This window comes from Cyphellophora europaea, assembly GCF_000365145.1.
Source record: "Cyphellophora europaea CBS 101466 unplaced genomic scaffold supercont1.6, whole genome shotgun sequence".
Lineage (NCBI taxonomy): Eukaryota > Fungi > Ascomycota > Eurotiomycetes > Chaetothyriales > Cyphellophoraceae > Cyphellophora > Cyphellophora europaea.
Window position 1 is genome coordinate 1,668,866 of NW_008481812.1, and position 23,417 is coordinate 1,692,282.

Genomic DNA, 23,417 nt, shown 5'->3' on the forward strand with positions numbered 1-23,417 from the left:
GCTTCACAAATTTAGCCTGCATCTCAGGCTTATGGGCGTTTCCTTTGGCAGGACACAAAGACTTCCATCTACGCTACCGCCTGGGAGTCTGGCAAGCATTGTTCTGTATTCAGGGGTACGGCAGCATAAAACCCACCACCATGTCGACGTCGCGCTCTGCTTCCACTGGTGGAGGATGGACTTCCTCGTCGACCGGAGGTTCTGAACATGGTGAGCCCAACCCCCGCTCCCCATTAACAACGGCTTCGTGTACAAACCGTGAAGACTGATCAAAGGCAAAGCAGGGGATCGAGCATCTTCAATTCCTCTGCAACGGTATTGCGACTCGAGAGAGGCAGACTTGCCGTGGCATCTGGGACGACGTCGTGGGACTGAGACGGCAATGCTGTTGGCTGAGCTGGACAGAATACTTCAAGTCATGCAAGACAACGGCACGGGATAGTCTTTTCCCTGTCGCTGTGATTGCCCTGTTCATAGTGCGCCGAAGATGATGAGCGGGCCAATTGCGCTAGAAAGCCAGAAAGGAGGCGAGCCTTGTTGGCCTTGGCAAGGAGTCGCCTCTCCATCCGAGCTATGACTGAGGATCAAGATTCGGCGTGGTCTTCTCACACAGACCAGTGGGATGAGTCCCCTCATTTGGACGTATCAAGAGTTTAGCTCGGGGAATTCATAGCTTTGCGTCCAATCTCTCTTGCAAGACCGGGGACATTGTGATCGTACCCTGGGCGTGTCTCGGGCTGGCTTTCAGCTCGATCCACTGTCTCAAGCAAACAATAAACGCATCGATCTGCTCCTTCGTGTTTCCACCGTGCAAACACACGCGTACGCGCTCCGTGTTGGTTGGTACTGTAGGTGGGACCACGGGCCGCACCACAAAGCCGGCGGCTTGGCAGTGACTGGCGAGCTCTCGAGGAACGGTGCTGAAAAGAGCGAATATTGGCGAGTCTGGGCAGCTTCCGGGCAGTACCAGGTTGCTTGGATCTGGCAAATTGCTTGCGTGAAGGCTGATTTCTTGGAGTCGCATCCACAGGTATTCGATTAGCTCGCTCAGGTTCGCCGCCAGTAGTCCGGTCTTGCCCTCTCGCATCCAGTCGTAAGCAGTCCGAATAGCGACCAGAGAAGGATACGACATAAAGGTTGTAAAGATCAGCGGCCGCGCGTAGTTGATCAAATACTGGCGCATGACTGCTGAGCACAGGATGACGGCTCCGTTGCAAGCCAAGGCTTTCCCAAAGGTGTGCAGCCTGACGCTGACTTTACTCTGTAGGCCCAACTGTGATACTAAGCCTGCCCCGCCCCGGCCGTAGATGCCAGTGGCGTGGGCCTCGTCAACGATCAGATGGACGCTACCCTTGGGTGCCGCGGAGTCGAGAAGAGCACAGATCTCAGTCAACGGTGCTACATCGCCTTCCATGCTGTAGACAGTCTCAATGGCCACAAAGATGTTCTTCGATGTCGTCTTAGCGTCGACAGATTCCAGAACTTGCTTGAGGTGATCCACATCATTATGTTTGAATGATATACGCTTCTCAGCCCGGCTTGCACGCATACCATCGTGAACACTAGCATGTATGAGCTCGTCATAGATGATGATGTCTCCGGGCTGCGGTAAGCAGGTGAAGATACTGACATTGGCGTCGAAGCCCGAATTGGTCAGCAATGCTGTCTCGGCACCATGGTGGGCCGCGATATCACACTCGAGCTGCTCCGCAAAGGTTGAATTTCCATCAAGCAACCTCGAACCGGTGGAGCCAATTCCTAAATTATGGTCGGCCAGAGCTTGAAGGTAGTCGTGACGGAACTGGTCGTTGGACGAGAGCGAGAGAAAATCATTGGACGAGAAATCGACCGATCCGGGAGGGCTTGGCTTAAGAACCCGGAGCTTTGAAATGCGACGACGTTTCTCTAACTGAGCCGCGAGCTGGTCTTCGAGCGGCGTTTTCATTGCGGTGTTGGTCTGCTGACGTCGTCCGCCAGTCAAAGTCCGATATCGTAGCGGAAGCTCAGATCTGACACGTATCAAGCTTGGAATGAGTGGACGGCAAGCAACGCTGCCAGGAACTTGTTGCAGAAGCCTTGATTCAAAGAGCAGGCCCAGCATCAGCGACGACCCCTCTCAAGATGAACACAGGGGCAAGGTAGAAGGGTAGAAGGGTAGAAGGGAGCAGAGGAAAATGGTGGGATGCTTGGCAGATATATCCTCATCGAGACTAGCGCAATTCATCAAGATGACTTCCTCGGAGCTTCCCTGCTTCCCTCCTATAGAGAAGGAGGCAGAAACGAGGTGTGAGCAGGGACGTATCAACGATTATGCTGTGGCGCGATCTCAAGGCGTGGCAGGTCTACGGGGCCAACACCGACGTGGGCAAGACCATTGTCTCGACTGTTCTCTGCAAAGCCTTGCAGCGCCGAGCTCCCTCCAATGGCGTCCTCTACCTGAAGCCGGTGTCGACCGGACCTTTAAACGAAGCTGATGATCGTCACATCTCTCGCTTCGCCCCTGGCGTTGTCTCCAAATGTTTGTCCCAATTTTCTGAGCCTGTCAGCCCGCACCTCGCCGCCAAAATTGATTCGGTTGACAAAGTGAGCACCCCCCGCCTTGGCATCAACTTCCCTTTAGCTGATCTGCGTAGGCTCTCACAGACGACAGCACCATTGTGTCCAAGATCAAGCGTCAGCTCAACAAGCAGCTAGAACAAGGGACACGTTATGCATTGCTCGAGACGGCTGGCGGAATCCTATCGCCTGGACCGTCAGGCAGCCTGCAAGCAGACCTATATCGTCCATTGAGGTTGCCAACGCTTCTCATCGGCGACCACAAGCTGGGTGGCATCGCTACAACAATCTCAGCCTTCGAGTCTTTGCACCTTCGAGGCTACGATGTTGACTCGCTCCTCCTCTTCGACGATCCTCAATGGGGCAACTTTGCCTATCTCCAGGACCATTTCGCCAAGCATGATGTTCAGGCCGTTGCGCTCCCACTACCACCACCGCGTCGGAAAACCCCAAAAGACGACGAGCAGGCCATGGCCGAATACTATGAGCAGTGTTCCACATCACCAGGTATTAATACCTTATTGGAGAGCTTAAACCAGAAGCACTTCTCCCGGGTCTCCAAACTGACATCGCTTCCCTCCCATGCCGATTCCATCATTTGGCATCCGTTTCGTCAGCACGGTCTCCCTCAGAACATTATTGCCATTGACTCAGCTTACGGAGACACTTTCGAAGTCTACAACCAAGAAGCCGACCCTGCCGTTGCCGCCAGTCAAGTGGGCACTACTGGCCTGAATACAGGCAGCTCGGGCACTCAGGCCAAACCACTCACCACACCTCTCTTTGATGCATCAGCGTCATGGTGGACTCAAGGATTTGGTCATGGCAATCCTGAGCTGTCTCTCACTGCAGCCCACGCTGCTGGCCGATACGGCCATGTTATGTTTGGCAGTGCCGTGCATGAGCCTGCCCTCGATCTTTGCTACAATCTGCTGGAGACGCTTCGCAGCCCGCGCCTCACCCGTGTCTTCTTCACCGACAACGGTAGCACGGGCATGGAAGTCGCCGTCAAGATGGCTTTGCGTGCGACCTCCCTACGCTACGGCTGGACCAAGAACGACGGTGGCCGCCCTGTCGAGATCTTGGGTCTGAAGGGTTCCTATCACGGCGACACCATTGGTGTGATGAATGCTTCCGAGCCTTCAGTGTTCAACGAGGCTGTTGACTGGTACCAACCTTGGGGCACCTGGTTTGATCCACCCTCAGTGCTCCTTTCCAAGGGCAAATGGCACGTCAGTGTGCCTTCATCGTTCCTCGAGCCAGGCTCCACCAAGACCTGGTATTTCCAGCACATGGCGTCCCTATTCGACTTCAGCTCACGCGAAACTCATGCCAAGTTCTACCGCGACTTCATCACTAAAGCTCTCCGTTCCCTCTGCCACGACCAAGGCCGCCGCTTCGGTGCACTAGTCATGGAGCCCATCATCATGGGTGCAGGCGGCATGATCTTCGTTGATCCGCTATTCCAGCATACACTGATCACCACAATCCGCGAGAACCCCAGCCTCATCAATCCCAAGTACCAGCCGAGCTCGAATCCCGACCCAGCAGACTGGTCCGGACTGCCGCTCATCGCCGATGAGGTTTTTACCGGCCTCTATCGTCTAGGCAGGTCATCCTCGTCCTCCTTCCTGAGCCCCGATCCGCTCTCACCCACACCCATGTCAGTCAGCACAGCACCCGACGTCTCCGTGCACGCCAAGCTCCTGACCGGCGGCATTCTTCCACTCGCCCTGACCACCGCCAGCAACAGCATCTTCAACGCTTTCCTTTCGGACTCCAAAACCGACGCACTCCTCCATGGCCACAGCTACACCGCGCACCCCATCGGCTGCAGCGTCGCAAACCACGCACTCAAGGAGATGGAACGGCTCGACACCAGCGGGAACTCCGACTGGCAGGCTTACAGATCCCCATGGGCAGCCGCACCATCGATTCCGGATCTCAGCAGCAGCAGCAGCACTGCCAACCCCTCACCATCTTCTTCCACAGTCAACACGCCCTACTCCTTCTTCTCACCCCACCTCCTCACCCAACTCTCCCACCACCCCCTCCTCTCAGGCCTCTGGTCCCTCGGCACCGTGCTAGCCCTGACACTAAAATCTACCGAAGGCACCTCCGGCGGCTACGCCTCCAACGCGACCGCCAGTCTGCAGAGCCGGCTACTGACGACGCTGGACGAGAAGACCGGCGAGGGCATCCACGCGAGGGTGCTGGGAGATGTCATCTACTTCATGTGCAGCTTGACGACCAAGCCGGACGCGGCGGAGAGGCTGGGGAGCGTGTTGCTGAGGGCGTTGGATGGGGAGCTGGAGGATCAGGAGTAAGCAATAAGTAAGTGAGCCTGTCAGGGCAGCTAGCTGTAGATAGCTTGATTATAACGCACTCAGAGCGCTGTGATTGGGGATGTGATCGCAATGGAATCACATGGAGGTCCCGTCGTCACGAGTATAGAGGATAAAAATCCACAGCATCAAGTCAAAGACATGTTAGAAGTGAAAAACCTCCAGTGGTATAGTAGCAGCTTGAGTCTTATTTCAGCTTCCACAGCGGCATACTAGCCTCGAATCTTCTCTCCATCACTGGCAATTTTCGTTGCTGTGCCTACTAACATCACGCCTATGACTCCGACCTCTACCCCTTTGGGAGAAACTCAGCGCAAAGCCAGCCATCTTGGACCCCGGAACCGCAAATCTCAATCTCGGAGCGGTAGGCGCTCAGCGCATCGAGTATGTCTTCCTCGTACTGAGACCAGTCCAGGATGTTGTGTACTCGCGCATCGGCGATCCAGACGCCACCTACCGTGTTAACCTCAATATCGCATGTGCCGTCGAAGCCTGAGAGCAACACGTTGTCAGTCGAGGTCCAGTTGGCATCACTCCTAGCTTCATCACTGTGCGCACGCTCTTTACCTTTGGAGCTCTTATCAGACGGTTCTGGGTCCGTCGATCTCACGGTCTGTGGATCATCGTATAGCAGACCGTCGGTGCTGACGAAGCGAGACCTAATGCAGTGGCCAGAAGGAACGTAGAGATTAAGAAGCCTTGCTAGCCCACTGCGGCAGAATATCCATACTCTGACACCTCCATTTGCGGTAGTGACTACCAAGTCATCCACAATTTCTTGGTTCAGATGTCCAATGACTACGCCCTGAACTTGGATGGTCCTAAAGGGGCTCTCAGCTGTAGGCCGAGAGGCTTCATTTCCGTGATCAGGGTCAGCCAGTGAATTGGGGTGTGCTGTTAGGACGTTATCCATGAGTAGATCGCTTTGGGCGAGGACACCCGCCGTTTCATCCCAGACATCCAAGGAGCTGCGTAGGTGGCGGAGGTAGGAGAAAAGGTCACTTGGAACGTTGTAAAGGATGATGCGGCCGTCGCGATGTGCGGAGACTACGCGGACACCCCACCGGAGCTCTTGCCCAGCATTGTAGCATGCCATCAAGCTCCCCCAGCCATCGTCATCAGTCGTAATGTCAGGAGGGATGAAAAGGACTTTCCTGACCAGCTTGTTTGGTGCACCGATTGGTGCATCACTGCCGAGACAAAGTTGACCGCTGATGGGATCGGTATACAATACATGGTTGCCATCGCTGAGCGGCACCGCCTGGTAATGGTCGCAGTCAACCGTCCTCAAGACGCCCTGCTGCTCTCCTTCGTCAATTTCTGCCGAGTTCAACCAGCTACTGGGTAGTACAGCTGCAGCTGGAAAGGGCAAGCTACCGAAGAATAGACGCGTCATTGACTGTCGACGGCCGCGGTCGTGAGTTTGCCTTCGAACAAGAAGTCTTGCAGGCATGCTGCCGCTACGAGTGATTGTTGGAGTTGACGGACCTTGGGCACTGGAGATCAGCCTGAGTTTTCTGCTGGAGTCGACGCCTGCTCGCTGTGGTAGAAAGTACAAGTAGTCACTCGGTGCATGCAGAGGGAACCACCGGCTCAGGTCACTACCAGTCAATGCGTCAACCCAATGCAACTCGATGCCGAGTCTGCTACCGAAGGCGACGCAATTGCGCTGCGGACAGACGGCAACGCTCCGTGGAGGATCGTCGGAGGTTCCAAGATCTCGATATACTGCAGTTGGCCGGGCCTGTATGGGTAGCCTGTCATCGAGAGAGGCATCATTAGCCTCGGCTTCGGGACTCTCGGTGAGAGAAATCCCTTCCCCAAAGAGATGCTGGTGAATCGTCACACTGGATGCAGTGTGGTGGGCCGATCGCCTCTGAAGTCGCCCATCAGGGCAGGCCATCTCGAAGAAGTCATCATGTGCTTGCACTTCTGAGTTGAAGCCTCTTCTGCGATGCGGCAGAGCACAGGATGAGGGCTCAGAGCTTTCTTCGGTTGTGCTAGGACTGCGCGAACCCGTGCCGATGCCGAGAAGCAGTGCCCGGCTTAGAAGCGACTCATCTCGGGACGTTTCAGCTCTATCAGCGATGTCCCAAAGTAGACCGGTGCGATTGTCCAATAAAGCAGCCACCGCATATCTAGCAGAGCTTGTGTCCATGCTGACCTTGAGCACATCTCGATCGGCTGCCAGCCTGACAATTGCCGTCATAGACTCACTACCCTCTCCAATGCGGTATACAAAGATATCGTGACCAGAGCAAACCAGGAGATACTTTCCACAGGTCGACATTGTAAACGTCTTAGTATTGACTACTTTGTGAGATGCTCCGAGCAATACGCGACGGTAATTGATCTGCTCGGCGACATGGAAGCGACCGTTGTCCTCGTTCGATAGGTATGAAGACCACGGGCCACGCCAAAGTGGGGAGAGCTTTGTAGCCGTGGCAAGACGCTTTGACATAAGCCACTCGTTGCTTGTCAATTGCTCTGATTGATTCTGTCTGGCAATCATGACCTGCTCACCATCATCTGTGTAGATGTGGATCTCATGACTCGGGCGTTGAGAGCTTTGAATTTCGCGAGAGCGTTGTCGGTCTGCCTTGCATGAATGCTGGCATTGCATCGTCCGGAGCATTCCACAAAGCAAACCGAAATCTAAGCTGGCGATGAACCATTCTCGGCAAATATGACGGGCAGCATCGAAGTCCCCGGGATCTTGAAACGAGAAAATAAGCTGCAAGATCTCTCTTGGTAGTCTGCGTACAGTAGCAAGTCGTAGCTGAGGTAGTGCCAGGCACTATTGGCTGCATGTCAAGCGTAGGTTGAGGTAGTCATCAGACGACAAATAGCAGAGCATCTTATCGATGATGCAGTGCGGTAGATATGGTGTAATCCTCCTTTCGAAATGAGTACGATCAAAGGTATCTCGGAGTCCTGAAAACGCATGTAGGCTTGATGGAATAGACGGGTTCGAGCGTTGCGAGAGAAGCTCATCATCTCCGCTCTTGTTCGGGTCCGGCCACCTGGAGATCCGTGCTAGTGTGTCTCGATGGCCTGCGAAGGCATTGGGCCTCAGATAGCTGGACGCTTCAGACGACTGTGAGCCTCGTGGTGAGCTGTCGTCTCCAGAATCGGATGAGAACGGATTGATAAAGCTAGAACCTGTTGCAGGCTCGAAGAGGCGAGGTGTCCCATCTGAAACCAAAGCTTTGCTCGGCTTGTCGTCGTTCCCATGTAAGTCCCGAGTTGAGGCAAAACGAACGAGACGCTTTCTTTCCGGTATACCCTGGATAGTGCCGAAACTTGAAGTTCGTCGTAGGCCGAGAACCCCATTTTGTTGTCCGCCTTGTAAATGAATCCCAGCGGATGTATTATGCAGCTGCTTCATGGAGAGGTCCGACAGGTGGGAGTCTTGAATCCCGGGACTAGGACGATATGCTTCGGTGCCATCCAGTACTACTTGAAGCTGATGCGAGGCGAGCAAGTCGGTCGGCGGTAGAACCTGCCGTTGGCTAGGCTCATGAGGATTCATGTCGGGTGCACGGAAGATGCTCGCGATTTCTCGGGAGATGTGGATCTCGTACGCCACGGTGGATCGAGGAAGTGGACGCTGACGACGGCGTTCCGAATGATAGGTGATAAGGATTGGGCGAAACAATATGGTCTATGAATAGCGAGGATTGCTAAAGTTAGGTGATGAAAGTTCAAACTCGCTGGACAATTGCGTAGAATTCGAGGTCGAGGGTGTGAAAGAAGTGAAGCAGGTGCGACAATAATTTCTGGTTGGCAGGAGGCCTTCCCCAGTGACAACTGCGCAGCTTCAGTAACACTTCCCTCTGTCAGCCCACTGCCCCTACCCTGCCTAATTGTTGTTGGTGCTCGAGTGTCACTTACACTTGATTAAGCTGTAGTTACTCACAAACGAATCTGCCTTGCTCCATGCTCTAACAGGATCCGTCAGGGCAGCTTCTCGGCCTTCATAAGGGCATCATCGAGAGGCATTCCCATCGCCTTCGCCAGGTCGACCGCCATCTGCTCAGTTGCCTCAATGTTCTGATTGAGCCCGCCCTGCATTCCTCGAATCGTGTCTCTATCGAGCAACCTCTCTTGCCTTCCACTAGTGAACGGATTCTGGATCTTCGGGCAGACGCTCGCGAGTCGGGCGTGTTCGTAGCGTAGGTTTTCGATAAGGCGAGCTTGCTCATGCTCAATTCTCTTTTCCCAGTTCTTTCCCAGCTCTTCGATCATAAGCTCGCCTCCACGTTCAAGATCGCTCTGCTTGGACCTAACCGCATCCTCCTCGGTGCCTAGTCGGAACAGAACGTTCTGCAAGAGATTGATCAGCGTCAAGGCTTCAATCGCGGATCGCCAACATACCCTTGTGATATGCATGATAGTATCAAACAAGCCCTTGTGTGTGATCCTTACTCCGTCCGTCCAAACATCTTGCTCTTCTTCATAGCCTGACACTTCCTCGTGACCCGTTATAGAAACCTGGTCGTTAGTGGAATCATCTGGCTCGTGGCGTGATCGGAAGAAAGAGCCTCTGCCGCCTAAGAAGACTCCGGCCTGACAAGAATCGTCATTAACCAATGTGCGTTCGTTCAGAGAGTCATCCGCGTGAGTCGAAGTCCCACGACGAGCCATATCCTCCTCCATGCGTACGGCATCTTCCTCAAGTTGGGACCGAAACGCTATGGGAGTTGAGATGGGTGCATACGGTCTGCCCTGGGCCAACCCGTCGTCAGTCTCCTTGACTTTCACCCGGATGGGAGCCGGCGGATGCCTCGGCACCGCCTTTGGGATTGGCTCTGTCCGAGAAGGGAATGCTCGTTCAGCGCGGGTTGAAGCTAGCGGCCTGGTTTCCAGCTTTGTGGACTCTATTCTCTGGTAGGGGCCTAGTCTTCTTTTGGGGGGAGGCGGCATAGCTTTCTGAGATGGAGCAGGAGCTCCAGTGTCGACAGGAAGCCCAGCTTCCATTGCTTTGACTACTACTCTCGAGCGTGGCTCAGAAGTCGGTTCCAGTTTGCCCTTGGGCGGCCGGAAAGCGTTGACAACACTGGTCGCAGGAATCTTGTTCACAGACTGCTGACTCCTGCCCGACTGCTTTCGGAAAGCGACAGTCGTGATACTACCCTCTGCTTTGGGGAAGGAACGCTGCACAAGATTGGAAATGCCAATGGATGTGCGACCCGCGTCTTTAATGACTGGTGGAGCGTAGTCAGCTTCGAGCGGAAGACCAGTGTGGTCCTCCAGGGACGGCTTTTGACGCTTGCTAATTGCATCGTACTCTTGCTCTCCATGCTGAGCTTTTCTGCTGACGGCAGAACAGGACCCGGATACTTCAGAGCCCTGATACGCCGAAGCTTCGCCGTCGCTCGGCTCTGAGCTGTGACTCTGGCTGTCGCTTGGAGGCGAACTCACCGCAGGCCCGGACGGGAGTTCTGCAGCATCGTCCTTGCTGCGCTTTTCTGCGTCGAGTGCTGAGACTTGAGCGGTGTCTGGTGTCGCAAGCGGGAAACGCCCGTACGACTGATCCTCAATCTCGCTCTCGTCCACGTTACAAGTATGAGGTGCAGCACCGCCGTCATATGGCACAGTGGGATTAACTGTTCCATGTTCCTCATACAGATCTACCTGGTCCTCCTTGTCGATGAAGCCGCTGTCGGTCTCGATATCCAGGGGCTCGCTGCGGCCTAGACCAGCATCACGATTCGGCGTCTCATCAGCTGGGATGAGCTCTCGTCCAGTGTAGCTCTTGAGGCCGTAATACTCCACTTCTAGCTGTGGAGCAGTCGGGGTTTTTGTATGGGCATTTCTGAAAGAATCTCCCGACCTCCGGCCTTGATTGGTAGGACCGCTTCTAGCGAAATGGATCACAGGGGTTCGCGCCGAAGCTTCTGCTTCTGTTCGTGACAAGGTGGACTTTCTGTGAGCTTTCAACGGAAGTAATGGTGTACCTCCGGCCTCAGTGGACTCTACATCCGTTCTCTTCCCCGTCACTTCGCCCATTTGGTCCACGGACTTGTTTAGAACGGCGCCCACTACGGACGTAGTCAGCAACCTAGGCGGCTCGTACATGCTGGCCTTTGTAATACCGTTGGCATGCTTTGGAATGTGGTTCCGAGCCTCAACCCTGCGCTCGGTGATGCCCGAGGCATGCTCCTGTTCCATTTGATCGGCGACTTCATCAGAGTCGACTTTACAAGGCGCCTCTGTCACGCGATGGTCTGCCTTTCGCACGTCGTTTACTGTGTTTGGGCCATGATTATTATGAGTCCTGTGGCTTGTGCTTGACGAGATAGCAGCACCTACAACGCCTGTGCCCGCACTTTGGGCGCCTTGTGCGTGGGCTTTGTCCGCGTGTGATGCTGTTGGCAACTGTTGAGCCATTTGCGCAGGCATGCTACACTGGCGCTCTCCTTGAATGCGTGAGCTGTTAGCAGGAGACGTAGCGTGTCCGTTGCTCCTCGCAACCTGTGCAGGTTTCTTTGTGTTTCCAGATTTCCAGGCGTTGACACTGACTACGAATTTCTGCCGATCTCCAAACGGCGTACCTGGAGCGGGGGGTATGTTCTCTTTGTCTGCAATGGAACCTTGAAGATCCAACACGTAGCTTGACAAGTTTGAAGCGAAGTCAATCGACGCCGAACTGGCAGTCGCGTCCAGATTGCCGTTCGCTAAGGGGTAAGAGTCCCAAGCTTCTTCAACGGCCTCGTTACTGCCCTCATTTGTAGATTCTCGCTCTGCCAATGCCTCTCTGCCTTCCTCTCCAGGAAAGCGATTCAGCAAAGGTATAGCTTTGAGCTTTGAGCCGCTAGCAGGTGGGGAATCGTCAGAGAATTCGATAGGCATTTGTGCAGTGCCTTCAACGCTCCGCTTGCGCAGGGCACCAGCGAGCTCGTTTGGCTCCTCTGCCTCATCTTTGGAGTTGTCGATTGGTGAATGAGGGTCTTGCTTATTGGGTGAAGAGTGTCCAGAGCCGAACTTTTGAGATGATCGTGACTGTGACTGTGACTGCGACAAAGGCATGGAATACGTCACCTTGGACGGCTTCTCTTCAGTGGCGGAGACTTGGCTCTGATCTTCATCCGACTCATCGTACGCTTGTGTCTTGGTGGAGCGGCGTGGTCTGCTGCTGGCCGACGTCTTGCCGACGGAAGATTTTGCGTTGCCACTCCTGGTGTTTGGCTTCTTGAGCGGAGCTGGTGCAGGTTTTGAAGGCCGTGACGGCTTTCTGAAGCGCTGTTGCGATGTAGCTTGCGAATTATTGCTAGGACCTGCTTTCTGGCTTGGTCTTCCAGTCTGAGTCTTGTCGTGTCTCGTTTGGGGTCTCCTCAGAGCCTCGGTATCGTCGTTTAGCACGTCCATCTCGTGATAGTCACGGATATCTTCGTCCCAGTCAACGTCGGACTTCGGGCCACGGTCTCTTGGCTCAATCCGCTTGAGCCGAGGCGGCTGAGACGTTCCATCCGAGAAAGCTATTTCGGATTGCTTCGGCAAGACTGGAATTTCACCAGAGCCCTTACTCCGTCCCGCAGTTGATTGGAAAGCAGTATCCTTGCTCTGGCGAGTGCGTCGAGGGCTTACGTTGAGAACAGCAGTTTTGCGCGGCGACGTCACCTTGCTTGAAAAGCGAGGGATCTGGGAAACAGTTTCCGCGGACTTCTTCGGAGCAGACGCCACTTTCATCGGTTGTTGCTTCGGCCGCGCAGCTGTGGTCGGCTTGTGCTTGGTCGTAGAGGTAGCATCGGGGCGCTCATGATTTGGGTCTGGTTCCCCTGTAGCCGTCTGGGCCACATTAGATGACGGTACGTTGACGTCCTTCAGACTTTCGAGACCGTTGTAGTGCAAGACACGAGATGGCTCAGCATCAGCTATGTTGAGCTTCGAGTTCGATCGGGTCTCTTGAAAAGCGCGTAGACGTTCCCCAAAGCTAGTCGGAGAATCTAGGTGCTCATCTTCCGAGACAGCCGGAGCAAGAAAGTCATCCAATATTTGGTGAAGTCCATCATTGCCAGGTATGACTCGACATTTGTGTTGAAGAGGTGTCAGGGCTTGCGTATCACCATTCTCGTTCAGATTATCAATGCGTCTGTCGTTGTCAACATTGATAGCATTTTGTGGTGCCCAAAGGTCAAGTAGCGCTATGGAGCGCCTCTGCTGCAAGGTTTTTTGGAGTGATCCTGCATCCGGGTGTTGAGTGCCACTCTGTTTGCAGTTTTCGACGTCCTTCTGAATGACATCGAGCTCCTGCGCCATTGCAGCAGCGCAATCCATGGACGACAGCTCAAACTTTATGCTACTCAGAGCGGTTCTCGTTCCATACTTTATTTCAAAGCCCTGCTCATCCTGATAGTCGATCGTTAAGGACGAAGGTCCAGTGGTTGTGGCTGGCCTGAGAGATACCACCATTCTTTTTTCGGTGCAGATCGGGTAACAAGCAATCACGAGTCCTCGATCGTTGGCAGATACGATCGAAGTGATCTGATCCGTGACCACGAGAAGACAGTCTTTGGCAGAATCTTCACCCTCATCGGGCTCATTATTTTTCCAGCGTTGGGCTCTAGTCACCTTGAAGACGGGTGGGCGAGTACCACTGAAAGCCGTTCCTCTATCCATATCAGACAAGAAGTCTTGCACGGAAGAAAGCCAAGCAGCGCTGGTGCTTGTCTCTGCAGGAAAAGAGGCAATTATTGCTGGGGCTGTGCCGTTGGGCCAGCACTTCTGGCCTTCGATGCCGTTGGAGAGGAGCTCACGCACGGTATCGGACACAAGAAAGCGTAAGACGTAATCATTGTGGCTTTGGAGGAGGGTGCCGAGTTTCGAACAGTCTGTGTGAGTGGCTAAGCGGACTTGAGCCTGCGAGTCTCGATTGATGACGGCCGAGAGGAACTGAGCCGCCAGCCACCTTGTCTCCGACCCAATAGTATCATCAATGAGAGCTCTGGTAACAGACGGTATTAGGTGCTCAATGAGACTCTTCCTGAGTCCCACGAGGTCATTTGTATCAATTCTCTTAACCTTGCAGCGCTTGAACGCCTCGAGAACAGAATCGTTGTCTTTCCAGGTGCGGACTGCATCGATACAGCCGTGTATGAGACGGTGATGAGGGCCCGAATCTTTTGCATACAGTGCTAACGAGGCGACGCCACTGAAGGTTGCAGGAGACAAGTGCAAGAGCCTATGCTGGTTTTTTCCGACAAACAAGGTGGAAATAGGGCGCAAGGCAGTGGTTGATGCTGGCACCGCAGGCTTACGGAATGGCTGCCAGATGTTTTGGGGTATGCTGAATCTTCTGTTAGATCTGAGCGATTGGCTCTGGGATGAGTGCTTACTCGATGAGGTCAGTCAATGCGAAGCCTTTTCTGATATGGTCACATAAGTCTTTGATGGCATCTTCATAGTCCTGGATTGAGACCGGTGATGCCATTTGGCTATTGGCGACGACGGCACCCCGTCACAGGTGGTCAACGATGGCAAGGATGAGAGGAGCTTGAAGTGTGGCAAAGGTTTGACAGAAATGAAAAGTTGAAGTTGCAAAGCATGGACGACGAGTTTTCGTGTTGCAGTGTGGACTGACACCTGCCTCTCTCGCACCTTACTTGCGCCTTACTCGCACCTCACTCCCTCTTTAGTGCCAAGCCAGATCCATGCTGCTCCTTCTTTGCCGCTGCGCTCGGTAGTCATAAAGGATCCTCGGTCAGACGGGTTTTCTGTCGATTCGTCCATCGTGCTGAAACATGTCCAAAGGATCAAGAACGCTCTGACTGAAGGTCCTTGAGGCAAGTAAGCCCCGTCTAGCACTGACTTGCATGTTGCTCACAACCGTATACCCGTTGTCGTAGCAAGGCCCTTGAAGTTGGCTCTGAACCAAGTGTCACCGCTCAGTGCACCGACGAATAACGACCACAGCCTCAAACGAGGATCACCTCTACATCTCTGCAGATCTGCCTTCATCTGTCCCAGGAGAGCTGATACTGCCCGGTAGGTGACCGAGGTTCCATTCGATACGTCTTCAAGAAATGACATCCGCCTTACGAGATACGCAATTTTGAGACTGCCATGGAATATTGAGGCTGAATATGGCCATAGACTTATCGTTCACTGAGCAGATTGCGTTCAAATAGAGTCTCGTAAAGCGCGCTGACCTATATGATCGTGCTTGGCGACGACAGGAGTCATGATTGATACAGGGAAAAGTCCCTTGAATGTTGTTAGTCGTGACTCGTTTGTCGGTTCAGTGGTCGACGATCGTCATATCATAGTTCATGCAGTAAACGCGGGGTGGTGACGCAGGACAGATCTCGTCTGACTCTGCAGATTCCAGGCACGATGGATTCCAAATATATTGTAGCGGATCGAGTACTTCATATCACCGCAACTGTCTGCCGAAAATCTGATATCAAGCGCGCTGCAGCAGGCTGAACAGTCATTAGGTAGTTGTCCCAGAACAGGGGGATCGGATACTTCACCTCGGATAAGAGCGCCCTCGCGTGATTACGTGAAGTGGGCGACTACTCCATCACTGAATCACACTCCAACAATCAACATCGCCACGGCTCGTAGTCCAGAATCTACATCGAGGTCGAGTTGTGTTGTCGGACACAATGTCTCCGAGTGATTTTGACTATGGCGTCAAGCTGGACTGCGGAGGCGTCATTATTCACGGTGACGGCGCGAATGTGAAGCGCCCGTTTGACGACATTCCAGTCGAGTTGCACGAGCTGAGCCCGGGAGTGATTCCTAGCGAAGACAGTGGCGTTTGTGGGTTTTCTGGGCAACTTGGCTTCATCGACTTTACGACCGAAATGCGATTGCCGCGACACGTGCACATTGGGCCCAACAAGTCAACCCACCCGGATGCCGAACAACGGCTGTTGGTCGAGCGAATCCTTGTGCTGAATGGGTTTGCAATGGTCGAGATGTGCGGTGAACTTTACATCATCCCACCAAAGACATTGGTTCACATTCCGCCAGGCGTGCCGCACACATGGACTGCATGCCCTAAAGGGGTCGACATGAACGCCGCCCTGGGGCTCATCACGCAAGAAGCAATGGTGTCTGAGGGCAAATTTCTCATGGTATATGAGTACGAAGACCCAACGAGCTTCTGTCCAACCAAACAGACCCACGTTTTGAAAAGCATGGATGAGTATGAGGCAGCCTCACCAGAGGACCTGCAAAGTATCATGATTCCGGCATTGGAGGCTAAAGAGGTAAAAGAACGTTGCTGGTTCGCCTGGCAAAGACAAGTAAAGAAGTATGCTCACGTCAGCGGCGAGACAGATATATAGATGAGCTGCTTGACTCGTTGAATTCGCAAGTTTCTCCTTCCTAGAGTGCCGTCCAGCCAGCAGCGCCGAGCTGTCGAATGCTCAAGTGAGTGAAGGTGAGTTGTCGCGATGGATCGAAGGGGAGAGGGAGGCTGGCTTGTTCGGTTGAGTACGGTGATGGACAACACAACATGTGCTCAAAGGCCCGGGCGGCCGTGAAACATCATACGCAGTGCGTCGTTCTTTTTACAACGCCCGTTTAATACATATAGGGGCCTACCAGAGGGCAGTGGGTCTCTAATCAGTACTAGGAGTTCTATGGCACTGTTGCAACAGCTGTAATCACTGGGGTTGGAGCCGAGAAGTCCGGGCACTGGAGGCGGCTTTATAAGCCCCGGCCGAATAATCGTCCGATCTCCGGGGGACCCCTCGGAATTGCGACTCGATATTGCGGTCACCGCTCGAGGTCGCCTCTGTATTGCACCATCGCAGCCTGCAATCACGAACACAGCTCGAGTACCACGACAACCATGCCTGACAAACACTGTGCCATTGCATCCCTCCAGGAGTGGGCCTCCATTCCAGCCAACAAATTGAAACGCCGCTCACGGTCAATACCAACTAGCCCCAAGACGACGCCTCGTACCTCCCAGACAAGGCAGCGAGCTTCTTTGCATGAGACATCCCTTGATACGACCGATCTGTGCCACGATGTTGCGAAAGGCTGCACAAACAAGGATAAAACGGTGCTCTATCTGGCCTATGGGTCCAATCTGTGTGATGAGACCTTCCTAGGCAAGCGACAGATTAAGCCGCTATCACAGATCAATGTCCTCGTGCCGGAAATTGTCATGACCTTTGATCTTCCGGGCATCGCTTACCAAGAGCCCTGCTTTGCCAACGTCCGCTACCGGATGCCAGAAGAGAAGGTCAGCATCGACCACGGTGGGTATCACAAAGACCGATGGCAAAAGGGATTGGTAGGAGTGGTGTACGAAGTTACTCTCGAAGACTACGCACATATCATTGCCACCGAGGGCGGTGGGGCAGGCTACCAGGACGTACTTGTCGACTGCCACCCGCTGGACGCGAATCCCCGTAACAGAGTCCCAGAGCAGCCCTCCAGCAGTCCATTCAAGGCCCACACTCTGTTCGATCCTGCTGGCCAGCATCGACCCGACCCATCGTATGCTCAACCGAGCGCTCGCTACCTAAAGCTGATCACGGATGGTGCAATGGAGCGCGGGCTCCCCTACGAGTACCAGGACTACCTCCACCAGATCCGCGTCTACCACACCACGACCGCCAAGCAGAAGTTCGGCCAGCTCCTCTACATGGCGTTCTGGGGGCCCCTCTTCACTCTGTTAATGAGAGTGGCCGGCCCAATGTTCGCGAAGCCAGACGGCACCTTTCCCTCCTGGCTGGGCCGTCTGTTCCGAGTCCTGTTCACAGCGGCCTGGGCGAGCTACGACAATTTCTTCAAACCCATGTTCGGAGACGGCGAGAGAACTATTGGAGATACGAAGGATAATCAGGTCGACGCGGTCGATGACGAGAAAGCGCCGCTGATCCGTGAAACGGTCAGGAGGTACGGCATTCATGGTCGGTTGGAAACGGTGTAGCAACAATAGCCAGATCTTTCTACCACAGCGTCCCTCCTCTGACCCCTATCGCCCTAAGACTTGGCTTCCGCCTATTTCTCCTCCAATTCCTTGTCACCAGAGCCACATCGGCACCAGTTGGCACGGCACGATTAGACAGCGACATTGTGACTCCGTTGGGAGAGAACAGAATACTCTATTGCCAGTCTTGTATTATATTGTGGAACCAACTCGCGTCATTCGGCATTGCTGCCTCATGCCTTGTGCTTTCCGCCGTGAACCCAATCCATAGCTCATCAGTTCGTCAGATCAACTCGTTTCCTCATCAGCTGCCCAGTCGACTGTATCTCGTCCAGCCCGAATAGTCCCCCACAGTGAACCTGGACCAGGCCTTCCTTCTAAAACCGACCATTGAAACGCCTCCGTCCCTCCGTCCTTCCACCACCGTATAGCTTTTTCACCGGCGCAAGACGCACCCAGATCCCGGGCCGCACCCTACTTCCTGTCGCTCAAATGCTGGACCAGACTCCCGAAAGAGTCTTGTTCTCCCGAACCCAGCATTGAATCATCTGATCAATCCCCAGCAAAACCAATGCCGGTCCCAAAACGAGCCCTCACGTAAAAGAAACCCACTCCTGCGTCCAAACCAACCCGCCCAACTCATCCTCGCGACAATGCCTGACCAACAACTTGCCCTCGTCCATAAAGCACGTAATATCCACCCACTTCGGCTCCCCCAGGCCCTTCCTCCCAACCCACCAATTCGGCTGCCCCTTGAACCAATCCTCCTCCATCGCTGCATCCCCATCACTCCCTCTCCCTCCCCACCCCCCTCCCCCTCCCGCCTTATCGTTCACCCACGTCCCACCGCCCACCAACCCCCTCAACAACCCCTTCCTCCCCCCCACCGCCTCAATGACCGCATGCTCCTCAATACTGCTCAACTTCTCCGCCACGCTATATACGCCCAGCCTCCCCCAAACCTGATCCCTCAACTCCCCCTGATCCAACAGTCCCGTCACCTGATGCCTCACCTTGGTACTACTACACTTCGTCTGGCCCATCAACACCGGCGGCCCAATCCCACTATCCACACTGATACTATGCTCCTCGTAGGCCCACCAGCTCCGCTCGTCAAACAGCGCCTCCGTCAGCACCAGAATCCTCGCGAGGTGCGCGTTCAGCGCGCTCTTCTTCTCCGCATAGTCGCGGCACGAGCGGTGACAGTCGCACGTCTCGGGCGGGAAACACAGGGGCACGATCTCCTCGCCCGTGTCGGGCGAGTGGAACGCCATCTGCGTCAGCAGCACCAGGTACAGCGTCTCGCGGTAGGCTTTGAGCAGGTGGGCGGCGCGCCGCGCCCAGGGCGTCGCGCGGCACGTGTCCGTCTTGGAGTACTCGGCGTAGGCCATGCTCCAGGCCAGCAGGCGCGCGATCTGGCGGTGCTGCGCGGCGAAGCCGGAGTTGGCGCCCATGCTCAGGTCGTGCCAGGCGCGGTAGATCCACGCCGTCTCCGAGAAGAGGAGGTCGCGCGCCTCGTGCAGCGAGGTGAAGGCCGTGGGGATCGGGGTGGCCTCGCTGTCGATGGCTGGCTCGGTCAGGATGACGGTGTCCGAGGCGAAGAACTTGGGCGCCACGCGCTCGAGCCGGTCCGTCAGTTCGTGCAGGGACGCGTAGCCCACCGCCACGGCCTTGTAGTGCGATTCCGAGTGCGTGGTGCGCGTGGGGCGGCGCAGAATGTGCCTGAGGCCTTTGGTCATGTGGCGCAGCGCGCTGTCATAGTTCCCCTGAAACGATTCAAACACGGACAGCAACATGTGCGTGAGCATATTGATTTCCGGCGCCGCCGGATGCTTGCTCGCCATATCCTGCTGCAGACAGCGCATCGCCTTCGCGTACTGCCGATTCGCGATCGCGCAAAACGTGAAAGCCTGGGACGTGATGCCCAGCTCGAAACGACGATGCACCGCGCCCACGGCGGCGGCTGCTTGCAGGACGGTCGGGTGCAAGAAACAGGCGCGCATCATGAAGGAGCGCCAGATGGACGAGTCGAAATACGCCGCGAACTCGGGGCCAGTCCGGTTCCGGAAGAAGTCAAAGCAGTAGTAGTCGCTCTCGGTGCTGAAGTAGACGGACTTGGGGGGCCGCCACAGCTTGAGCATCATATCCCGCTCGGCAGACTGCAGGGTCGCTTCGCGACTGGAAGAGGAGGGCGTGGTGCCAGACTTGGTGGGATGATTCGAGGCCACATCGATGCCGGAGTCTGGCGAATTCGGCTCTCGGACGGGCTGAGTTGTTGCGGGCTTCGCAGCTGGAAGCGGTGGTTGTGTGTCGTATCCGTCGCATTTTCGGCCCGTCGATGTACAGCGTTTACATGCGGGCTTCGTCTCGTCGCACTTTTTCCGCCTGATACAGCATCGTCAGTAAGTGAATTTCCTTTCATAGACTGTCACACCGACCTTATCTTGCACGTCGTACATCCTGTCCGTACTGCGGGAAAACGTCAATAACGGAAAACGCCTTCCAATGTCGCGGGGAGTGAAACCCCCAACTAGTACTCACCTTTATGGTGTGTCTTCCTCGTCCTTTTTTGCTTTTCCACACCGCCTGATTCCATCACTACTGTTGCTGTGACCGTCATGTTGGCTTTGCTGCTGAGATGGATGGGCTCCGAAAGGGTTCTGGGCCTAACGGAGAGATATACGTCGGCGGCACACCTCGAGTACTCTTCAAGGTGGGGTCGGCGATCCTGGAGGACAAAATGGCTCGTCGCGCTGGGATTGGTCAGGGCGTAAAGCAGAAAACTCGCTTTCCCGGATTAGGACGCATATGACGGCAGAGTAGCATGGGCTGTTGCTTATGTTATGGCCAATGTTGGCTGACTTGATGAGTCTTAAGCGGCCCAGGTGCCTGTGGTGCCTGTGGTGCCTGAGGCTGCCTGGAGACTAGCCTCTAGCTGCTCGTAAAGAGCAACTACGTTGACGACTGACAAGGGATATGGGGGCCTATCATCTTCGGTGACAACTTCATGGACTTAAATGCGGTTCTGCTTCAAGTCATATCATTTGACGTTATATACACGCAGTGCAGCCACACGCACCAGAATGTGCGTTGGATGCCTCGCTGACCATGGCTGAAAACCGACAGGACCGAAAATTCTGTAACTTAAGCAAACGCCATGCTCTTCTTGATCTCAGCGATAGCCTTTGCAGGGTTCAGACCCTTAGGGCAAGTCCTTGAGCAGTTGAGAATGGTGTGACATCTATACAAGCTCATGCTGTTGTCAAGAGCTTCCTTTCGCTCCGCCGTACGCTGATCGCGGGAATCGGCGAGCCAACGGTAAGACTGGAGCAACATGGCGGGACCGAGGTATTGGTCGGAGTTCCACCAGTATGAAGGGCACGATGTCGAGCAGCACGCGCATAGAATGCACTCGTATAGACCGTCAAGCTTTTTGCGGTCTGCTGGCGATTGCCGGTATTCTTTGCCCTAAAGCACTATTAGTAAAGAGATCGGTGAGGGAGGACAGAACCCTGACGTACGTCTGGTGAGGGATCATCTCGCTGAAGGTAAGGCTTGATCGACTTGTATTGCTTGTAGAACTGAGTCAAGTCGGGCACCAGGTCTTTGACGACGTAGGTGTGGGGAAGGGGATAGATGCGCGACTCTTTGGTGGTCTCGGTAGGTATCCGGCCTGTAATTCATCAGTCTCGACCTTCATCTAGATCCGCGTTGTCACATACAAAGACAAGCCAAGGTGTTGACGCCATCAATATTCATGGCACAGCTACCGCAAATACCCTCACGGCAGCTTCGTCGGAAAGTTAGGGTCGGGTCGACTTCATTCTTGATTCTGATGAGCGCATCGAGCATCATGGGACCGGTCTTGTTCAGATCGAGAGTGTAGGATTGCATGCGAGGCTTCGAGGTGGGCTCGTCGGGATTCCACCGATAGATGTGGAAGGTCTTGATTTTGGCCTCGGGATCCTTCTTGGGTTCCTCTACCGTCGAAGTCTGCGAGGGTGGTGCGAAAGTGCTCTTGCCGCCAGTCTCGACCGATTCGGTGACGGTGGCATAGGATCTTGCCGCGAAGGACGGGCGAAGGGCAGCAGCTCGGTATGGCGCCGCAAGGCGAGTCGCCGTGCGCAGAGCGGCCATGGCGTCGGTTGTTTTTGAGTAGCTAGCTTCCGGAGCTGCTTGTGTCGACACTGAGCCGAGTAAGGAGAGGAGATTCGCAGCGCGGCGACGTTGAGAGGTATAAAGGTGGAAGGTGAAGGAGGATCGCCACAGCAGGTCAAGTGCGTCGACGATTGAAATGAGACGGCTGTGATTGGGCAACAGCGCCACGGGCAGGAGCAAGTCCGGGGCTCAGACCGAGGAACACGCAGTCTTGGCAAAATACCTCTCCAACACGTCTACAGTAGCTTCTGAATCTGCCCTCAACACGTGTCTACGATCATCAATGAAAGACGAGCTGAATGCAATGTACTTGAGCACGACGGCTACAGAACTCCGCTGTTCGGAACTGTGTAAGGTTGGTCTTTATCCGCGTATCTGTGTCAAGCATCTTCGCAAGACCTCTGTACGTGGGCACCGGAAGATGTCCGACTCGTCAACAGACGACACCTGGGTAGGTCCGCTGAGCTCAGCATGTAGCGAGCACTTCGCACGCCCAACTCAAACTCGCTTTCCTAATCTCGCCATGCGCACCGCCCTCTCCACCTGTCCATCATTTGGCACCTCCACAATCCACTCATGCGCCTTGGTAGCCGTAGCCTTCACATCGCCATCCTCGCTGTTCTGCTTCTTCGCGGCCTCTTTTCCCACGTCTGCGGGTCCGTCGACCATGGCTTGATCCGACTCATTCCCAGCTGTACCCCGTATCTCCTTCATGGCATCGTTGATATCGACCATGCGTCCCACGATGGCGGCGTTCATCTCCTCTCTACAGGCATCGTGGGCGGCGGACAGCTCGTAAGCGTGCTTCAAGATCTCGATCTCAAGCTTGCCCTTGCGGCGAATAAGATTGCGGAGGAGGATGATCTGTTGCTTTCGGAAAAGGAGAGCTCTGATTATGTTACTATTGATGTAGTGCCGGCAAGGCCTGCGACGGTTTGGAGATAGAGAGGAGCCCGAAACTTACGAGCGTTTGTCGTCGCCACCATCTCTAAGCCCATCGACTTCAGCGAGGAGCGCCTCAAGCTGAGAACGGTAGGTGGTCTCAACCAGTTGGCGTTTATCGTTTTTGCGGACTTCGGACTGAGATTGGGATCGTTAGTGGATTGGTTGGTTCTATTTTCGACGGCAAATCTACGGGCACTGTGGCGGCAAGATGAACTGGAACTTACGGCTTGAGCCATCTCAGCTATCAATTCTGCATCCGCCATGTTGCAGGCTTATGGCGTTCTTCTGGAGAAAGTGACTTAAAGTCTTCAACGGACGGAGTCGCGTACGAGAACCGGAATGCGATGGGAGCACGACGAGATGTGTTGGCAGAAGTCAGGTGGCAAGACATCAACGCGCATCAACGCGTCTTGGGCAAAGTAAGGTGAAGGTGAGGTGAAGGTTAGGTACAGGTGAATGTCGAGCGGAAGATATTCTTCGCTCCCAGCATCGTAGAGCTGGATTCAAGGACGCAG

The 23,417-nt window shown here is 54.7% G+C and overlaps 10 protein-coding genes across 10 annotated transcripts; 3 read left to right on the plus strand and 7 right to left on the minus strand.

The window, feature by feature from the left end:
• Window positions 1–667: 667 nt before the first annotated feature.
• On the minus strand, window positions 668–1,945 carry HMPREF1541_06847 (uncharacterized protein; the record flags this gene model as incomplete). The annotated part of the gene is made up of 1 exon (XM_008721175.1): window positions 668–1,945. The coding sequence occupies one exon, from the start codon at window positions 1,943–1,945 to the stop codon at window positions 668–670; it is 1,278 nt and encodes a 425-aa protein (XP_008719397.1).
• Window positions 1,946–2,310: 365 nt separating this feature from the next.
• Window positions 2,311–4,883, plus strand: HMPREF1541_06848 (dethiobiotin synthase; the record flags this gene model as incomplete). Its single annotated transcript, XM_008721176.1, has 2 exons — window positions 2,311–2,583; window positions 2,634–4,883. The coding sequence occupies 2 exons, from the start codon at window positions 2,311–2,313 to the stop codon at window positions 4,881–4,883; spliced, it is 2,523 nt and encodes an 840-aa protein (XP_008719398.1).
• Window positions 4,884–5,190: 307 nt separating this feature from the next.
• HMPREF1541_06849 (uncharacterized protein) lies at window positions 5,191–7,413 on the minus strand (the record flags this gene model as incomplete). The annotated part of the gene is made up of 1 exon (XM_008721177.1): window positions 5,191–7,413. One exon carries the CDS (start codon window positions 7,411–7,413, stop codon window positions 5,191–5,193), a length of 2,223 nt encoding a protein of 740 aa, XP_008719399.1.
• A 34-nt stretch (window positions 7,414–7,447) lies between these two features.
• HMPREF1541_06850 (uncharacterized protein) lies at window positions 7,448–7,711 on the minus strand (the record flags this gene model as incomplete). The annotated part of the gene is made up of 1 exon (XM_008721178.1): window positions 7,448–7,711. The coding sequence occupies one exon, from the start codon at window positions 7,709–7,711 to the stop codon at window positions 7,448–7,450; it is 264 nt and encodes an 87-aa protein (XP_008719400.1).
• Window positions 7,712–8,858: 1,147 nt separating this feature from the next.
• HMPREF1541_06851 (uncharacterized protein) lies at window positions 8,859–14,334 on the minus strand (the record flags this gene model as incomplete). The annotated part of the gene is made up of 3 exons (XM_008721179.1): window positions 8,859–9,227; window positions 9,279–14,190; window positions 14,240–14,334. 3 exons carry the CDS (start codon window positions 14,332–14,334, stop codon window positions 8,859–8,861), a joined length of 5,376 nt encoding a protein of 1,791 aa, XP_008719401.1.
• A 1,177-nt stretch (window positions 14,335–15,511) lies between these two features.
• On the plus strand, window positions 15,512–16,198 carry HMPREF1541_06852 (uncharacterized protein; the record flags this gene model as incomplete). Its single annotated transcript, XM_008721180.1, has 1 exon — window positions 15,512–16,198. The coding sequence occupies one exon, from the start codon at window positions 15,512–15,514 to the stop codon at window positions 16,196–16,198; it is 687 nt and encodes a 228-aa protein (XP_008719402.1).
• Window positions 16,199–16,707: 509 nt separating this feature from the next.
• On the plus strand, window positions 16,708–17,799 carry HMPREF1541_06853 (uncharacterized protein; the record flags this gene model as incomplete). The annotated part of the gene is made up of 1 exon (XM_008721181.1): window positions 16,708–17,799. One exon carries the CDS (start codon window positions 16,708–16,710, stop codon window positions 17,797–17,799), a length of 1,092 nt encoding a protein of 363 aa, XP_008719403.1.
• Window positions 17,800–18,392: 593 nt separating this feature from the next.
• HMPREF1541_06854 (uncharacterized protein) lies at window positions 18,393–20,419 on the minus strand (the record flags this gene model as incomplete). The annotated part of the gene is made up of 3 exons (XM_008721182.1): window positions 18,393–20,184; window positions 20,238–20,268; window positions 20,341–20,419. The coding sequence occupies 3 exons, from the start codon at window positions 20,417–20,419 to the stop codon at window positions 18,393–18,395; spliced, it is 1,902 nt and encodes a 633-aa protein (XP_008719404.1).
• Window positions 20,420–20,943: 524 nt separating this feature from the next.
• HMPREF1541_06855 (succinate dehydrogenase [ubiquinone] iron-sulfur subunit, mitochondrial) lies at window positions 20,944–21,936 on the minus strand (the record flags this gene model as incomplete). The annotated part of the gene is made up of 3 exons (XM_008721183.1): window positions 20,944–21,267; window positions 21,321–21,472; window positions 21,522–21,936. 3 exons carry the CDS (start codon window positions 21,934–21,936, stop codon window positions 20,944–20,946), a joined length of 891 nt encoding a protein of 296 aa, XP_008719405.1.
• Window positions 21,937–22,455: 519 nt separating this feature from the next.
• HMPREF1541_06856 (uncharacterized protein) lies at window positions 22,456–23,165 on the minus strand (the record flags this gene model as incomplete). Its single annotated transcript, XM_008721184.1, has 3 exons — window positions 22,456–22,846; window positions 22,922–23,037; window positions 23,127–23,165. The coding sequence occupies 3 exons, from the start codon at window positions 23,163–23,165 to the stop codon at window positions 22,456–22,458; spliced, it is 546 nt and encodes a 181-aa protein (XP_008719406.1).
• Window positions 23,166–23,417: the final 252 nt, after the last annotated feature.